This window comes from Capricornis sumatraensis, chromosome 14, assembly GCF_032405125.1.
Source record: "Capricornis sumatraensis isolate serow.1 chromosome 14, serow.2, whole genome shotgun sequence".
NCBI classification, from domain to species: Eukaryota; Metazoa; Chordata; class Mammalia; order Artiodactyla; family Bovidae; genus Capricornis; species Capricornis sumatraensis.
Genome location: NC_091082.1, coordinates 40155447 through 40172177, shown reverse-complemented (window position 1 = coordinate 40172177; position 16731 = coordinate 40155447). Strand labels below are relative to the sequence as shown.

The 16731-nt window shown below is 37.8% G+C and overlaps 1 protein-coding gene across 1 annotated transcript in view; it reads left to right on the top strand.

Moving 5' to 3' along the window:
• CATSPERE (catsper channel auxiliary subunit epsilon) overlaps nt 1–16731 on the top strand; it is a 147554-nt gene that overhangs the window by 10089 nt on the left and 120734 nt on the right. The window contains exons 3-5 of the mRNA XM_068985726.1: nt 5155–5228; nt 5507–5576; nt 8462–8532. Of these exons, the coding sequence (XP_068841827.1) occupies nt 5155–5228; nt 5507–5576; nt 8462–8532 (215 nt within the window). The remainder of the gene's footprint in view (nt 1–5154; nt 5229–5506; nt 5577–8461; nt 8533–16731) is intronic.

Below are 16731 nucleotides of genomic sequence, written 5' to 3'. Positions count from 1 at the left end.
TTATATCTATGAATTACATGGACAGGTTAGCAGCTTGGTTGGTTTTAAGAGACTTCTAATTAGTTTGCTTTCTTAGCTCATTGTAGCAAAGTGCAGTTTCTTTAATTGATGGCTTCTTATTGAGGGTGCTGTGTTTACTTTGAGGTTTGTTTGTTTGTTTTAGCTTTTAATATCCTACATTTCTCTTTCTTGCTTCCCTTTCCCTTCACCACTCACTTTCCACAAAGTGTCTCTCCTTTATCTTCTCTCCAAAAGTGATGCCTTTCTGAGGCTCCTACCTCAACTCTCACACACTTTTAATTCTTTTCCTCATAATCAATACTCTGATCTTCCAGGAGTCTTTTTGCAGTGTTTTTCTTTTCTTTCTTTCTTTCTTTTTTTTTTTTTTTTACAGTGTACTTTCTTTGAAAGTGAAGTTGTTCAGCCATGTCTGACTCTTTGCGACCCAATAGACTGTAGCCTACCAGGCTCCTCCCTCCATGGGATTCTCCAGGCAAGAGTACTAGAGTGGGTTGCCATTTCCTTCTCCAGGGGATCTTCCCGACCCAGGGATCGAACCCTGGTCTCCTGCATTCCAGGCAGACACTTTAACCTCTGAGCCGCCTCTGTTCCTCTTTTCTGCAGTTTTTCAGAAGCTCTTTTACTGTATACAAAGGATTATGACAGGGACTTGAATGAGAGCTCTGCTAAAAGTTTTTGTTTATTTTTTTACCTAGAGGTTTCTTGACGTATGTATTGTACTTTGTCTTCTAGTTATACTGTAATATAGAATTTTCTTGGTTTTATTTTTTGATCTGTGTATTTTTTCTCTTTTTAAAAAAATTTCTGTTTTGACCTGCGTATTTTGAGGGGAAATGTATGGAGAGAATTGAACTTATTGGACCACTATTACACAGGCTAACGATAATTCAACTACCATTCATATGCTGATACATTGTCAGAGTATTGTCATTAACTGCTATATTCCTTTTTTAATAGCCACCATGTAGACATATTTCTGCAGAATAATTCCTATTTAATACCTAACACCAGTCCTTATGTTGATGTCTCTGCAGTCATTTTGGGGATCTGAATCTCTTTTTCTGGTGGTTTCCACAGGAAGGGCCCATAAGAGCAATATTTCTTGAGTTGTTTTATGGTCATAAGACCTTGTCTGTGAACTTTTATCTAAAAGTTTGTGTATCTGGATACAAAAATTATGGCTAATTTTTATGTCCTTTTATATATCTTACTTTGTTGTCTTTGACATAAAGTGTTGCTTCTGAAAAGTCTACTGGAAATCTAATTTTCTTTCCCTTGTGAATAAATTGTTCTTTTTGTCAGGATCCCCAAAAGGTTTCTTATCAACTTCAATGCTTTTATTAATATAGGTCCTAGGTTGGTGTTTTTTTTAAAAAAAATCATTCTTAATTGCTTTTCATAGGTATGAGTTTTGCCCTTTTAGTACATTGTTTCGAGTTATTTTTCTTCATATATTATTCTTGAGTTATTGTTAATGCTATTTTTCTGTCTCAATCGCTTAGGTTTTCTTCTTCCCAAGTATGTATATATTGGATTTTCTTTGCCTGTCTCTAATATTTGTCACTTATTCTTGAGTCACTTTTTATCTCTTTATTTTTTAAAAGGCTTCTATTTTCTCAAAACCTTGTTTATTAGGTTTATTCTGCTGCTGCTAAGTCATTTCAGTCGTGTCCAACTCTGTGTGATCCCATAGACGGCAGCCCACCAGGCTCCCCCATCCCTGCGATTCTCCAGGCAAGAATACTGGAGTGGGTTGCCATTTCCTTCTCCAATGCGTGAAAGTGAAAAGTGAAAGGGAAGTCACTCAGTCGTGTCCGACTCTTAGCAACCCCATGGACCGCAGCCTACCAGGCTCCTCTGTCCATGGGATTTTCCAGGCAAGAGTACTGGAGTGGGGTGCCATCACCTTCTCTGAGGTTTATTCACAATTGTGCTAATTTAGTTTTTTTCTAAATTGATTTTTTATTTGTACTTTTTCCTGAGTTTAGCTTATGAGTTTTAAATTCTGATTTATATTTTTCTTTCATAATTTCTATCATCTTTTATTTATTTTGCCTCGTTTTGAAATGGGCATATCAGTCATAACTCTCCAGAGAAACAGAACCAATAGAATTTATACATATTTATTTTAGATTTATGTTAAGAAATTGGCTCATGTGATTGTGGGAACTGACAAATCTGAAATCTTTAGGCCAGGCCAGAGGGTGGAAATTCAGGCAAGAGATTGATGTTGTAGTCTTGTAGCAGAATTTCTTCTCTAGGAAACCTTCGTTTTTGCTCTGAAGGCTTCCAACTGATCAAAAGGGACCTCGCTCACATTATCAAAGTATTCTCTTTTATTTGAAGTCAACCAATTGTAGATGTAAACCACACCTATAAAATACCTTCATATAAAAACCTATATTAGCATTTGATTAAATAACTAGTTACTACAATCTAGCCAAATTGACACATAAAACTAACCCTTATATTAAGTTATGAAAGGGAAAGTGAAATTGCTCAGTCATGTCCAATTCTTTGTGACCCCATGGACTGTAGCCTACCAGGCTCCTCTGTCCATGGGATTTTCCAGGCAAGAGTACTGGAGTGGGTTGCCATTTCCTTCTCCAGAGGATCTTCCTGACCAGGGATCAAACCCAGGTCTCCCACATTGCAGGCAGACGCTTTACCGTCTGAGCCACCAGGGACCTGTGGTAGTTTTAATTTATTTATTGAGGGGAATTTCCTGGAGATCCCAGTGATTAGGACTTCACACTTCCACTACAGGGGGTACAAGTTTGATCCCTGGTTAGGGAACTAAGATCCTGCAAGCCACATGGTGTGACCAAACCAAAAAAAAAAGTATTTACTGAGCATGATCTTACAGAGGTGTTTTTCTGCTTTTTATTCTCTTCTTTTTTTTATTATAATTGTGTGTGATTTGAGCATGATCCTCTTTCTGTTGCTCAGTTTTCTAAAGCATGAAATTAGTTTTCCTGCTCTTTAAGGAAGAAGTGGTGGGTCAAAATAACTTTTCTAACCTCATGGCGTTAGAGTTACCGCTTATGTTGTTCCATAGAGTGTCCAGAAATAAAGCTAATACTTTCTGAGCTTCCCAGATTCTGTTTCCCCCACTCATTTATCTGTTGTTTCCCTTTCCTTTGTTCTTATTGTCCCTTTCCAGCTCAGTTGGTATTTTTTTCCTTGTATTTTGATTATGGATCTTTATTCTAGAAGAGGTCTTTGGCTCATTGATTTTGGAGTTCATGGGTCCCGCCTCCTCTTGCCCTTTCAGACATTATCAGAGACTTATGTAGAAACTGAAAAATATAAAAATTCCTCTGGTTATATCCTCAAATTGTCCCCTGCAGTGTCTACTGAATACCTATAATGATTTAGGTGTTTTCTTCTAAGGTCGACCGTAGTTGCTTTCTTATGCTGATATCACACGAATCTCCATCCCAATTTTATTTTGGGATTTGAGGGATACCTTGTCACTGAATTCTATTGTTGATGCTGTCCAGTTGTTTTTTTTTGTTTGTTTGTTTGTTTGCTGCTATACTAATTGTTCTTTCTGTGTTTATAAGAAATTTGAGTAGATGGAAACATTACCTCACCAGTAACCCATCCTAATTTATTTTCTTTTGTAAATTCCCATTTTTCTTCTCTCTTATATCTTTCTTTTTACTTTTGGGGGTTCTCTCATAGGTTATTGTATTAGCATCTTATACTGAAAACTGAGTTTATTCACTTTCAAACTACCTTATTTCTTTTAAGGGTATTCATTTTCATTAGGACCCATTTACACGCTTCAAGTTTTGATAACATCAGTGTTTTTATTTTTTCATAAATATTGTGTAATTTTCATTGTGATTTCTACTTATTCCATGAATAATTCAGAATACAGTTTTTTTTAAAGATTACAAATATCCTAAGATATTTTTCTGATTCACTTTATAAGAAATTATAATTTTATTTCACTAGTATCAAAGGTATAGTATGTATGATAATACTACTTTGAGACTGGCTAGCACTTCCCTTGTAAATGTGGTCAGTTTTGGTAAATGATCTATGTGAGAAAAGAATGTATTTTTTATTGGTCAATTTTAGAAATACCCACACATGCATTTGTGTGTGTGTGCGTGCACACACTCACACACACACAGATTGACCCCTGAACAATACAGGTTTGAGCTCTACTGGCCCACTTATACAAAGATTTTTTTCAATAGTAAGTACTGAAGTACTACACAATCCAAAGTTGATTAAACCTGTGGATGTAGAATCATAGGTACTGAAGAACTGCATATATACAAGCCTAACTATGAATTATAGGCAGATTTCCCTGTGTGGAGTATCAGTGCCCCTAACTCCCGAATTGTTCAAGGGTCAACTATAATTCTTTTTTTCAAGTTTAATCTATGGCTTTAATCTATGTGTGTTAAAAGTCCTCTCTATATATGACTTAAAATATCTTCTAGTAACTCTATCTAATTTGCTTTATATACTTTAGGGTTGTGTCTAATTTTCTGGTGAACCTCATTTTTCTTCTTATACACTGTCATTAATCCTATAACATCAAATCTATGAGATAGCTGGTATTATAATTCCCATTTTACAAGTAAAAACAATGAAGCAGTATTTATGTATATATATATCTACATAATGATGTATACATGTGTACATAATTTTTCTGTAACAATATTAGAAGGTGAAATTGGGCTCCAGATCTGGCTGAAGAGGAGGACCAGTGTTGAGACTAAGACTGGATGTTAGGAAGTGTGTAATATACTTCAAGGAAGAAAGAACTTATAAATGAAAGAATGTAGAAGCAGGAAAAAAAGCAGAAGTAAGGAAATAAAGAAACTGCAATTGAAGAAAATTATGATACTAAACACCTTATAGACACTTAACAGATTATTTTTGAAGTAAAATAAAATAAAAATATTACAGTTTCGGGGAGATTATTGAAGTGGCATAAAGAAGTTACTTTTCCCTTGTCATAATACTTGTACAATTTAAAAGGAATTTAATTTTAGTTATTCTTTCTTTAAACAATAAGAGACCCAGAAAAATTGAATTCTACATCTAAAATTTGAGATACAAAATTTGGGAGCATATTTTTTGTTTGAGCTATTTTACCTTCTTTTTCAGATTAAGTTAGAGTATGAAGGAACATTATTTTCTGAGTGGAGTGCTCCAGCAGCTTGTTTTATAAAAAATAAAAGGTAAGATTTTTTGCTGTGAAAATCAATGTATGTGTAAAAAAGCATTCATATAGTATGGACATTTAGATTTAAGGCTGTGATTTAATGTAAATTTCTTTTCATTAAATAGATGTGAAAGAAAGACAAAAATCACTTTGAAAATAGAAGTAAAATGTTGCTATATTTTTTATTTTTCTTATTAGCATACAATGGAAGTTTTTAGGCTTAAGAAGTTGTAGGGGAATCTCGTATGCATCTATACTTATTTCTCCTTTCTCTTTTTTTTTTTTAAATGCTAGATTACCCAAGACAGAACTACGATGTTCTTCTCCTGGTATTTACGCTATAAAACCAATTGTTTCAGGCCCGGTAAGTTGATTTAAATGATAAATTAGTAAATCTCGAATAACCATCCCTGTTACATTTTATTTTGCCTTTTTTTGAGGTTTTTGACTTAATTTAACCCATTTTAAATGGTAAAGTTGTAATTATAAATGAAGTATTTAAAAATTATTATCCATATATCATTAATTTTTAGAAATATCTCATAGCAAATTGTTAAGTTATGAACTAATACAGTGGTCCCCTGCTTATCTGTGATTATACCTTCTGTGCTTTCAGTTAGCCATGGTCACCTATAGTCTGAAATATTTACATGAGAAATTCCAGAAATAGACAATTCACAAGCTTTAAAATGCAGTTATTCTGAGTGGCATGATGAATTATCTTGTGGTCCCACTCCATCTCTCTGAGATATGGATCATTTCTTTGTCCAGCATGTCCTACCCATTAGTTACTTAATAGCTTTCCCAGTTATCACACCTATTAATTGCAATATTGTACTCCTTGTGTTTAAGTAACCCTAATTTTACTTAATAATGACCCCAAAGTACAAGAACAGTTATGCTGGCAATTCAGATATGCCGAAGAGAAGCCATAAAGTACTTCCTTTAAGTGAAAAGGTGAAAGTTTTTGACTTAATGAGAAAAGAAGAAAGATCATATTGAAGTAGTTATTTTATTATTAATTATAATCAATATTTTGCTGGGCTTACTTTACAAATCAAACTTTATATTAGGTACGTATGTGCAGAAAAAGCAGTATATATAGGGTTGGATTGGTACTATCTACAATTTCAGTCATCCTCTGGGGGTCTTAGAATACATATCCCACAGATAAGAGGGGACTATTGTATGTGATTTTTACATTAGCTTTTTTATTAGTAAATATATTAAAGCCCCAGTTAACCATCATAATGATAATAGTATTCCCAGCTAAGTGGGACTAATATCATATACTCCTATGACAATACTCAGAAGTAAGAGCCATTTCTAGCAGGTTTATTTGTATTCTACTACATTTTCTTCAATTCAAGAAAGCTGTGTGGATGCAAATAAATGAGTGTTGTTGAATCCTCTCTAGTTTACAATAATAATAATAATGAATTTTAAGCATTGACACTGTACTAATTAGTAACAAAGTACTAATAGCTGAAGTTCCCACACAAGCATATCTAAAGTCATTGCTGTGTGGAGACTTCGTGTGACAAATCTTGCCTTTACCTTGGGACTTGTGCTTTCTTTTTACTTTTTTTTTTTTCATAAGTTAATAATTTCCCTGAGTTCTGTTGCTTTCTTTTTACTTAATAATCTTTATTTTCAGGGAACAGGTAGACAGGGTGATGTGGGAGAAGCCAGATGAATATAGTAATTCATTCTTCAATCCCTATAGATTGAAAAATACTTGAATTTGGCTTTTTGAATTGAGTGCTTGCCAGTTTCATGACACAATTCCTAAAGAAGTAAAGGATTTCTTTCCCTTTTGTTATGTTTTGGAAGTCTACATAAATGTGTAATACATGTAAAAAGTATGCACACACAAATACATATATATATATATATATATATATATATATGAATATCTTTGTCATTACTCTTTAAGGATATACATGTGACTTAATGGGGCTTCCCTGATGGCTCAGATGGTAAAGAATCTGCCTGAAATGCAGGAGACCAGGTTCGATCCCTGGATAGGGAAGATCTCCTGGAGAAGGGAATGGCAACCCACTCCAGTAGTCTTGGCTGGAGAATTCCATGGACAGAGCAGCCTGACAGGCTACAGTTGCAAAGAGTTGGACACAACTGAATGACTAACACGCACACACACACACACACACATACACACACACTGACTTAATATACTCAACAGTCCTCAGTTATAACAACCTAAAATATCTCCAGGCATTGTCAGACATCTCCTTGCAAGCAAATTCATCTCTGGTTGAGAACCATTAAACAGAAAATTAATCAAATTGTATTTCATTGAGGAAGACTGCCTAGGAAAACTCACTGTTTTCCTTTGTATATTCACAGAGAACAATTCTGTGACCAGATCATAGCAGGGAGGGGTTCAACATGGACCAATTCTCCTATACCAGCTGGGTATCTTACCATTTAAAGTTCTGGAACCATCTACCTAGAGTTAATGTCACATCCTACAAGTTAACGGCCCAGTTCCACAAGACTCCCCTCACTTCAGATGCTAATTGCAAGTCACTGGTTGTCACCTACACTTCTGACTGCCTGATGATGGTGGGTGGTAAATTCAGGTTCCCATAACCTTTTCCTTAGTTTTGATAATTTGCTAAACAGCTTGCAGAATTCAGGGAAACACATTTACAGTTAAAATGAAGGATATTGTAAAAAGATCCAGATGAACAGCCAGGTCAAGAAGTATACAAGGCAAGGTTCAGAAGGGTTCTGAGTGCAGGCACTTTGGTCACTGTGGAGTTGGGTACATCACCTACTGTCATCAACCTAGAAGCTCTCTGACTCTCATATTTTAGGGATTTTTGTGGAGATTTCATCAAGTAGGCATGATTGAGTATTAGCTCATTTTCCACCCCTTCTCCCCTCTCCATAGAATGGGAGGCTGAACTGAAAGTTCCAAGCTGTTGATCGTGGATTGGTCTTTCTAGTGATCAGTTCCCAACCAGGAGCCCACCAAGAGTTTACATCATTAGAACAAAAGGAATTTAGGAGCTCTGTGTGAGACATTCCTATTACTCAGAATTACAAAAGTGTTAGGAGCAAGTGTCAGGAACAAGGGTTAAAGACCAAATATTAGCAGGTACTAGGGCAAGTATATATATATATGTGTGTGTGTGTATATACACAATATATATATAATTTCACAGAAACAAATATAATAGAACCAGTCATCTAAATTTATCATAGTTTCTTTTTTTTTTTTAGGATTTAGAGGAAGAACGCTATTTGTATGTGGACAGATCTCATATTTGCTTTCTATGGTATTATAAGGCTATGTAAGTAATGCAAAAGAAAGGTAATTAATGCATTTTAAGAGTATTTAGCTTTCAGTTCAGTCGCTCAGTCATGTCCAACTCTTTGTGACCCCATAAGCTGCAGCACGTCAGGCTTCCCTGTCCATCACCAACTCCCAGAGCTTGCTCAAAGTCAGGTCCATTGAGTTGGTGATACCATCCAACCAGCTCATCCTCTGTCATCCCCTTCTCCTCCTGCTTTCAGTCTTTCTCAGCATCAGTCTTTTCAAATGAATCAGTTGTTTGCATCAGGTGGCTAAAGTATTGGAGCTTCAGCTTCAGCATCAGTCCTTCCAATGAATATTTAGGACTGATTTCCTTTAAGATGGACTGGTTGGATCTCCTTGCTGTCCAAGGGACTCTCAAGAGTCTCCTCCAACACCACAGTTCAAAAACATAAATTCTTCGGTGCTCAGCTTTATAGTCCAACTCTCACATCCATAGGAAGCTTGTCAGTCAGATGGTAGAGCATTTGCCTACAATGCGGGAGACCCGGATTCAATCCCTGGGTTGGGAAGATTCCCTGCAGAAGGAAATAGCAATCCACTCCAGTACCCTTGCCTGGAAAATCCCATGGATGGAAGAGCCTGGTAGGCTACAGTGCATGCAGTCACAAAGAGTTGGACACAACTGAACAACTTCACTCTCACATCCATACATGACTACTGGAAAAACCATAGCTTTGACTAGACAGACCTTTGTCAGTAAAGTAATGTCTCTGCTTTATAATATGCTCTCTAGGTTGGTCATAGCTTTTCTTCCAAGGAGCAAGCATCTTTAATTTCATGGAGGCAGTTACCATCTGAAGTGATTTTGGAGCCCCCCTAAATGAAGTCTCTCACTGTTTCCATTGTTTCCCCATCTATTTGCCATGAAGTGATGGGACTGGATGCCATGATCTTCGTTTTTTGAATGTTGAGCTTTAAGCCAACTTTTTCACTCTCCTCTTTCACTTTCATCAAGAGGCTCTTTAGTTATTCTTCGTTTTCTGCCATAAGGGTGGTGTCATCTGCATATCTGAGGTTATTGATATTTCTCCTAGCAATATTGATTCTAGCCTTCATCCAGACCAGAATTTCTCATGATGTACTCTGCATATAAGTTAAATAAGCAGCCTTGACAATATACAGCCTTGACGTACTCCTTTCCCGATTTGGAACCAACCTGTTGTTCCATTGTCTGATTCTAACTGTTGTTTCTTGACCTATATACAGATTTCTCAGGAGGCAGGTCAGGTGGTCTGATATGTCCATCTCTTTAAGAATTTTGCACAGTTTGTTGTAATCCACACAGTCAAAGGCTTAGCTTTAATTAACCACAAATGAATTATCTACATTATAGTTTCCATATAAGTTTTTATTTACTGATTAAGTTATCCTCTGGACTTCCCTGGTGGCTCAGATGGTAAAGCATCTGCCTGCAATGCAGGAGACCCAGGTTCGATACCTGGGTCGGGAAGATACCTTGGTGAAGGAAATGGCAACCCACTCTAGTACTCTTCCCTGGAAAATCCCATGGACAGAGGACCCTGGTGGGCTACAGTCCGTGGGGTCGCAAAGAGTCAGACACGACTGAGTGACTTCACTTTCACTTTAAATTATCCTCAAATGTACTGCTGCTGCTGCTGCTGCTGCTGTTGCTGCTGCTGCTAAGTCGCTCCAGTCGTGTCCAACTCTGTGCGACCCCATAGACGGCAGCCCATCAGGCTCCCCCGTCCCTGGGATTCTCTAGGCAAGAACACTGGAGTGGGTCGCCATTTCCTTCTCCAATGCATGAAAGTGAAAAGTGAATGTGAAGTCTCTTGGTCGTGTCCGACTCTTAGCGACTCCATGGACTGCAGCCTACCAGGCTCCTCTGTCCATGGGATTTTCCAGGCAAGAGTACTGGAGTGGGGTGCCATTGCCTTCTCCTCAAATGTACTACCCAACTAATATTGAAGAACAAATAGTAAAAATAACAGTGTGTGTATGTGTAAGCTGTCATGTCTGACTCTTTGAGACCCCATGGACTGTAGCCCACCAGGCTCCTCTGTTTATGGAATTTTCTAGGCAAGAATACTGGAGTGGATTGCCACTTCCTTCTCCAAAAAATAACAATAGCAACCACTATCTGAACATATACTGCTTCTACTTGGTCATACTTCATGTAAATCAGCTTTGTCAATTTTCATAATAACCAGTTAAATGTCAGCATTACAATCTTTATTATAAATGGGGAAATGTAAGCTTGGGTAGGTTAAATAATTTGGAAAAATATATGTAGCTACTAAAAAGATAGCATTGGAAATTGGCTCTGGTTTTTCAGATTACAGGCCACTTTTGTTTCCACTATACATATTATATTCCAAAAGGAGTTTCTTAGTTTCTCAGATAGCTCTTCAAACCCTTTTTAACATGATGATGAATGATATAACTGAGAAAGAAAAACTGGTACAAGGAAAAATAATTAATTGCATTATAATATCATTCAATAACTAAAATGTATCAATGAATCAGAGCTTTTTTTTTTTTTTGTATCATAGTTAAAGCATATCCTAAGTACTGGATAGGGTATGAGGAACTGTCTTATATGGTCCCTGCTTTCCAGATGACTGTAATGTACTTAATTCTTCTTATCTGCTTAATATCACTTTCTTTGAGGGAAATATCCCTCCTCTATTTTGTAGTGATGGAGAAGGCAATGGCACCCCACTCCAGTACTCTTGCCTGGAAAATCCCATGGGCGGAGGAGCCTGGTAGGCTGCAGTCCATGGGGTCACGAAGAGTTGGACACGACTGGGCAACTTCACTTTCACTTTTCACTTTCATGCATTGGAGAAGGAAATGGCGACCCACTCCAGTGTTCTTGCCTGGAGAATGCCAGAGACAGGGCAGCCTGGTGGGCTGCCATTGATGGGGTCGCACAGGGTCAGACACGACTGAAGTGACTTAGCAACAGCAGCAGCATTTTGTGGTGAAATTATTAATTTCATTTTATTTATGTGGTACTACCTTTACAACCAGGCTTTCCTGTAGCTCAGCTGGTGAAGAATCCACCTGCAATGTAGGAGACCCTAGTTTGATTCCTGGGTCGGGAAGATCCCCTGGAGAAGGGAGAGGCTCCCACTCCATTTTCTTGGGGTTCCCTGGTGGCTAAGTCGGTAAAGAATCCACCTGCAATGTGGGAGACCTGGGTTCGATCTCTGGGTTGGGAAGGTCCCCTGGAGGAGCCTGGTAGGCTGCAGTCCATGGGGTCACAAAGAGTTGGACACGACTGGGCAACTTCACTTTCACTTTTCACTTTCATGCATTGGAGAAGGAAATGGCAACCCACTCCAGTGTTCTTGCCTGGAGAATCCCCATGGACAGAAGAGCCTGGCGGACTACAGTCCATGGGGTCTCAAAGACTCAGACACGACTGACTGACTAAGCACAGCACAGCACCTTTACAACCCCATATTTCATTGACCACAGAGAATATTGAGTATTGGCATATGACCTAAACCTAACCTATCAGAATATTTATGTTTTTGGCAAAGCATGGTTTTGGCTGATAATTTGATTACTCTGGTTCACATGTCCCTTAATGTCAGATGGCCCTGCAGTTTATGTATAATCTTTGAACTGAACGATCTGATCACTAGATTTCAGCAAGCCCCACCAACAGGGCACATTTACCCATTCTTCTCTAATTTATGGCCACTCTCCCGGAGTCTTACCAAGAAACAAGAATTAAATCTCTGCTGCTAATGAAACTGGCAGGCTTCTGTCCTTGTTGGGAATTTCAGACATGCTAATCACCAACTTTCCCTCTGTCGGTTTTGAACCAACTTAGAAACAGAGAAAAAGGAAAATTCGGAAATAAAAATCCATGGTAACACTTCATTGGAGAATAGATCCTGCCTCTGTAACCAAAAGGCTACTTTCTCTTTCCCCTAAGAGGAGATCATAGGAACCATCAGTGACTAATACCCATGTATCTATCACGCAAGTGAACAAATAGAACATTACCAGCATGTTAGAATCTGCTTAGGCTTCCCTGGTGGCTCAGAGAGTAAAGAGTCGGCCTGCAATTCAAGAGACACAGGTTCAGTCCCTGGGACTGGAAGATCCCCTGGAGAAGAGAATGGCAACCCACTCCAGTATTCTTGCCTGGAAAATTCCATGGACAGGGGAGCCTGGTGGGCTACATACAGTCCATTGGGTTGCAAAGAGTCAGACACGACTCAGTGACTTTCAGTTTCTTTCTTATGCCCCTACTAATCACATCCTATCCCTCAAGAGTTAACTGCTATCCTGAAAACTGTATAATAGATTCTTTGCTTTTTATAGTTTACCAACAATATATAATGGTAATAAATTGTTTAGTTTTGTTTTTGAGTGTTATTTAAATTGACCATATTATACGCATTCATCTGTGACTTGCTTCTTTCTCTAAACATCACAGATTTTGACACTCATCCATCTTCAAACAAGAATCTTTAGTTCTTACATTGTTCCTGCCTGATGGTACTTCATTATATAACTATTTTTGCTTATTCTCCTGCTGATGCATTTATTTGCAAGATAGTGCCTTGTTCCTCAAAAGGTGGTCCAAGGACTAGCAGCACTAGTGTCATCTGGGAACTTGTTAGAAATAAAGAATCTCAGCTTCGTTTCAAACCTTATGGATCATAATCTGCATTTTGACAAGATCCTGCAGTCATTTGTATGTACATTATTTGGAAATAATAATTTGGAAAGTACCAATCTAATGTACATAAATAATGTTTTTCTAGGGAATAGACCTAAAAGTAAAATTACCTAAATGTAGGATATACATTTGTTCCACTTTACTAGGTCATGCCTGTGTGTGTGTGTTCAGTTGCTCAGTCATGTCTGAATCTTTGTGACTCCATAGACTGTAGCCCGCTAGGCTCCTCTGTCCATGGGATTTTTCAGGCAAGAATACCGGAGTGAGTTGCTATTTCCCACTCTAGGGAATCTTCCTGATTCAGGGATCGAACCCACATCTCTTGTGTCTCCTGCATTAGCAGGCAGATACTTTACCACTGTGCCACCTGGGAAGCCTCTAAATGATTTTTAAAAGATTGTCCAAATTTACATCTATACTGGCAGTGGATGAAGTTTCCACTGTGTTATATCTTACAACACTTAATATCTGATTTTTAAATTATATTCAATCTAGTAGGTGTGAAATCACATCATTGTTCTTTTATCTGCATTTCCTTGATTACTATGGAGCATGTGTTCATTTATTCATGAGGAATTTTTCTTCAGTATTAAATTAGCATTTTAACCCATTTTATTTCTTGGTTTCATAATAATCTGTAAGGTTTCACTAAATTCTGTATAGTTTTGCTTTCTACAATTAAATCTTTAATCCACTTGGAATTAGGTTTTGTATATGCTTCAAGATAGAACTACAACTTTATTTTTTGTGTATGAATAATTAATTTTTTAGATTCATTTATTGAATGATCTGGGGCTTCCCTTCTGACTCAGCTGGTAAAGAATCCACCTACAATGCAGGAGACCTGGGCTCGATCCCTGGGTTAGGAAGATTCCCTGGAGAAAGGAAAGACTACCCACTCCAGTATTCTGCCTGGAGAATTCCACGGACTGTATAGTCCATGGGGTCCCAAAGAGTCGGACTTTCATTTCACTTCACTTCATTGAATGATATTTCCACAAAACCAGTTCTGCCATAGATCAAGTTTCTGTGTATGCATGGGTTTCATCCTGGATTAGCTATTCTGTTTAGCTGATCTATTTGTATATACTTGAACAAATTATATTATCTGTATTATTATGTTTATTTTTTAAATCTTGAGAAGTGATAGCACAAATACCTGCCTCACACTGACCCCAATTCTTGTCCTCTTCTAGGAACTTCTTAGCTTTATCTTGGGCTTGTTTCTCTTTCCTATAAATTTTTGGAATTGGTTTGTCAATTCTACAAAAAACCTTAGTTGGGTTTTTTATAGTATGTCTATATATTTTAATCAATTTGAGAAGCCTTTCTACTCTGGACTAATATATAACCCTCCATTTGCTTAAGTTTTTTTTACATGTCTGCCAATAAGGTTTTATAATTTTTAATAATAAAAGTATCAGGACATTTTCATTAGGATCAAAACCACCCCCAAGAAAAAGAAATGCAAAAAGGCAAAATGGTTCTCTGAGGAGGCCTTACCAATAGCTGAGAAAAGAAGAGAAGTGAAAGACAAAGGAGAAAAGGAAAAATATGCCTATTTGAATGCAGAGCTCCAAAGAATAGCAAGGAGAGATAAGAAAGCCATCCTCAGTGATCAATACAAAGAAAGATGAAAACAATAGAATGGGAAAGACTGGAGATCTCTTCAAGAAAATGAGAGATACCAAGGGAACATTTCATGCAAAGATGGGCATAATAAAGGACAGAAATGGTATGGACCTAACAGAAGCAGAAGATATTAAGAAGAGGTGTGAAGAATGCACAGAATAACTATACAAAAAAGATCTTCAGGACCCAGACAATCACGATGGTATCATCACTCACCTAGAGCCAGACATCCTGGAATGCAAAGTCAAGAGGGCCTTAGGAAGCATCACTGTGAACAAAGCTAGTGGAGGTGATGGAATTCCAGTTGAACTACTTCAAATCCTAAAAGATGATGCTCTGAAAGTGCTGCACTCATTATGTCAGCAAATTTGGAAAACTCAGCAGTGGCCACAGGACTGGAAAGGGTCAGAACTTGCCAATCCCTAAGAAAGGCAATGTCAAAGAATGCTCAAACTACTGCACAATTGCACTCATCTCACATGCTAGCAAAGTAATGCTCAAAATTCTCAAGCCAGGCTTCAGCAGTACAGGAACCATGAACTTCCAGATGTTCAAACTGGTTTTAGAAAAGGCAGAGGAACCAGAGATCAAATCGCCAACATCCACTGGATCACTGAAAAAGCAAAAGTTCCAGAAAAACATCTATTTCTGCTTTATTGACTATGCCAAAGCCTTTGACTGTGTGGACCACAGCAAACTGTGATCTGTAAGAGTTGGACATACCAGACCACCTGACCTGGCTCTTGAGAAATCTGTATGCAGGTCAAGAAGGAACAGTTAGAACTGGACATGGAACAACAGACTGGTTCCAAATAGGAAAAAGAGTACGTCAAGGCTATATATTGTCACCCTGCTTGTTTAACTTATATGCAGAACACATCATGAGAAATGCTGGGCTGGACGAAGCACAAGCTGGAATCCAGTTTGCTGGGAGAAATATCAATAACCTCAGATATGCAGATGATACCACCCTTATGGCAGAAAACGAAGAACTAAAGAGCCTCTTGATGAAAGTGAAAGAGGAGAGTGAAAAAATTGGCTTAAAACTCAACATTCAGAAAATTAAGATCATGGTATCTGGTCCCATCACTTTATGGTAACTAGATGGGGAAACAGCGAAAAGAGTGAGAGATTTCACTTTGGGGGGCTCCAAAATCACTGCAGATGGTGACTACAGCCATGAAATTAAAAGACGCTTGCTCCTTGAAAGAAAAGTTATGACCAACCTAGACAGAATATTGAAAAGTAGAGACATTACTTTGCCAACAAAGGTCTGTCTAGTTAAAGCTATGGTTTTTCCAGTAATCATGTATGGATGTGAGAGTTCGACTATAAAGAAAGCTGAGCACCGAAGAACTGATGCTTTTGAACTGTGGTGTTGGAGAACTCTTGAGAGTCTCTTGGACAGCAAGGAGATCCAACTAGTCCATCCTAAAGGAAATTAGTCCTGAATATTCATTGGAAGGACTGATGCTGAAGCTGAAACTCTGATACTTTGGCCACCTGATGCGAAGAACTGATTCATTTGAAAAGCCCCTGGTGCTGAGAAAGATTGAAGGCAGGAGAAGGGGACAACAGAGTATGAGATGGCTGGATGGCATGACCGACACAATGGACATGAGTTTGAGTAAACTCTGGGAGTTGGTGATGGACAAGTAGCTTGGTGTGCTGCAGCTTGTGGGGTCACAAAGAGTCGGACATGACTAAGCAACTGAACTGAACTGAACTGAATTCTTAGGTAGTTTATATTTTTGTTTCTCTTATAAATAATCAAACTTTTAAAATTATAATTTCTAACCAGCTCTTCCTGTTGTATAGAATACACTTTACTTTTGACTGTTGATTTTTGCATTCAGCAATATTGCTAAATTATGATTA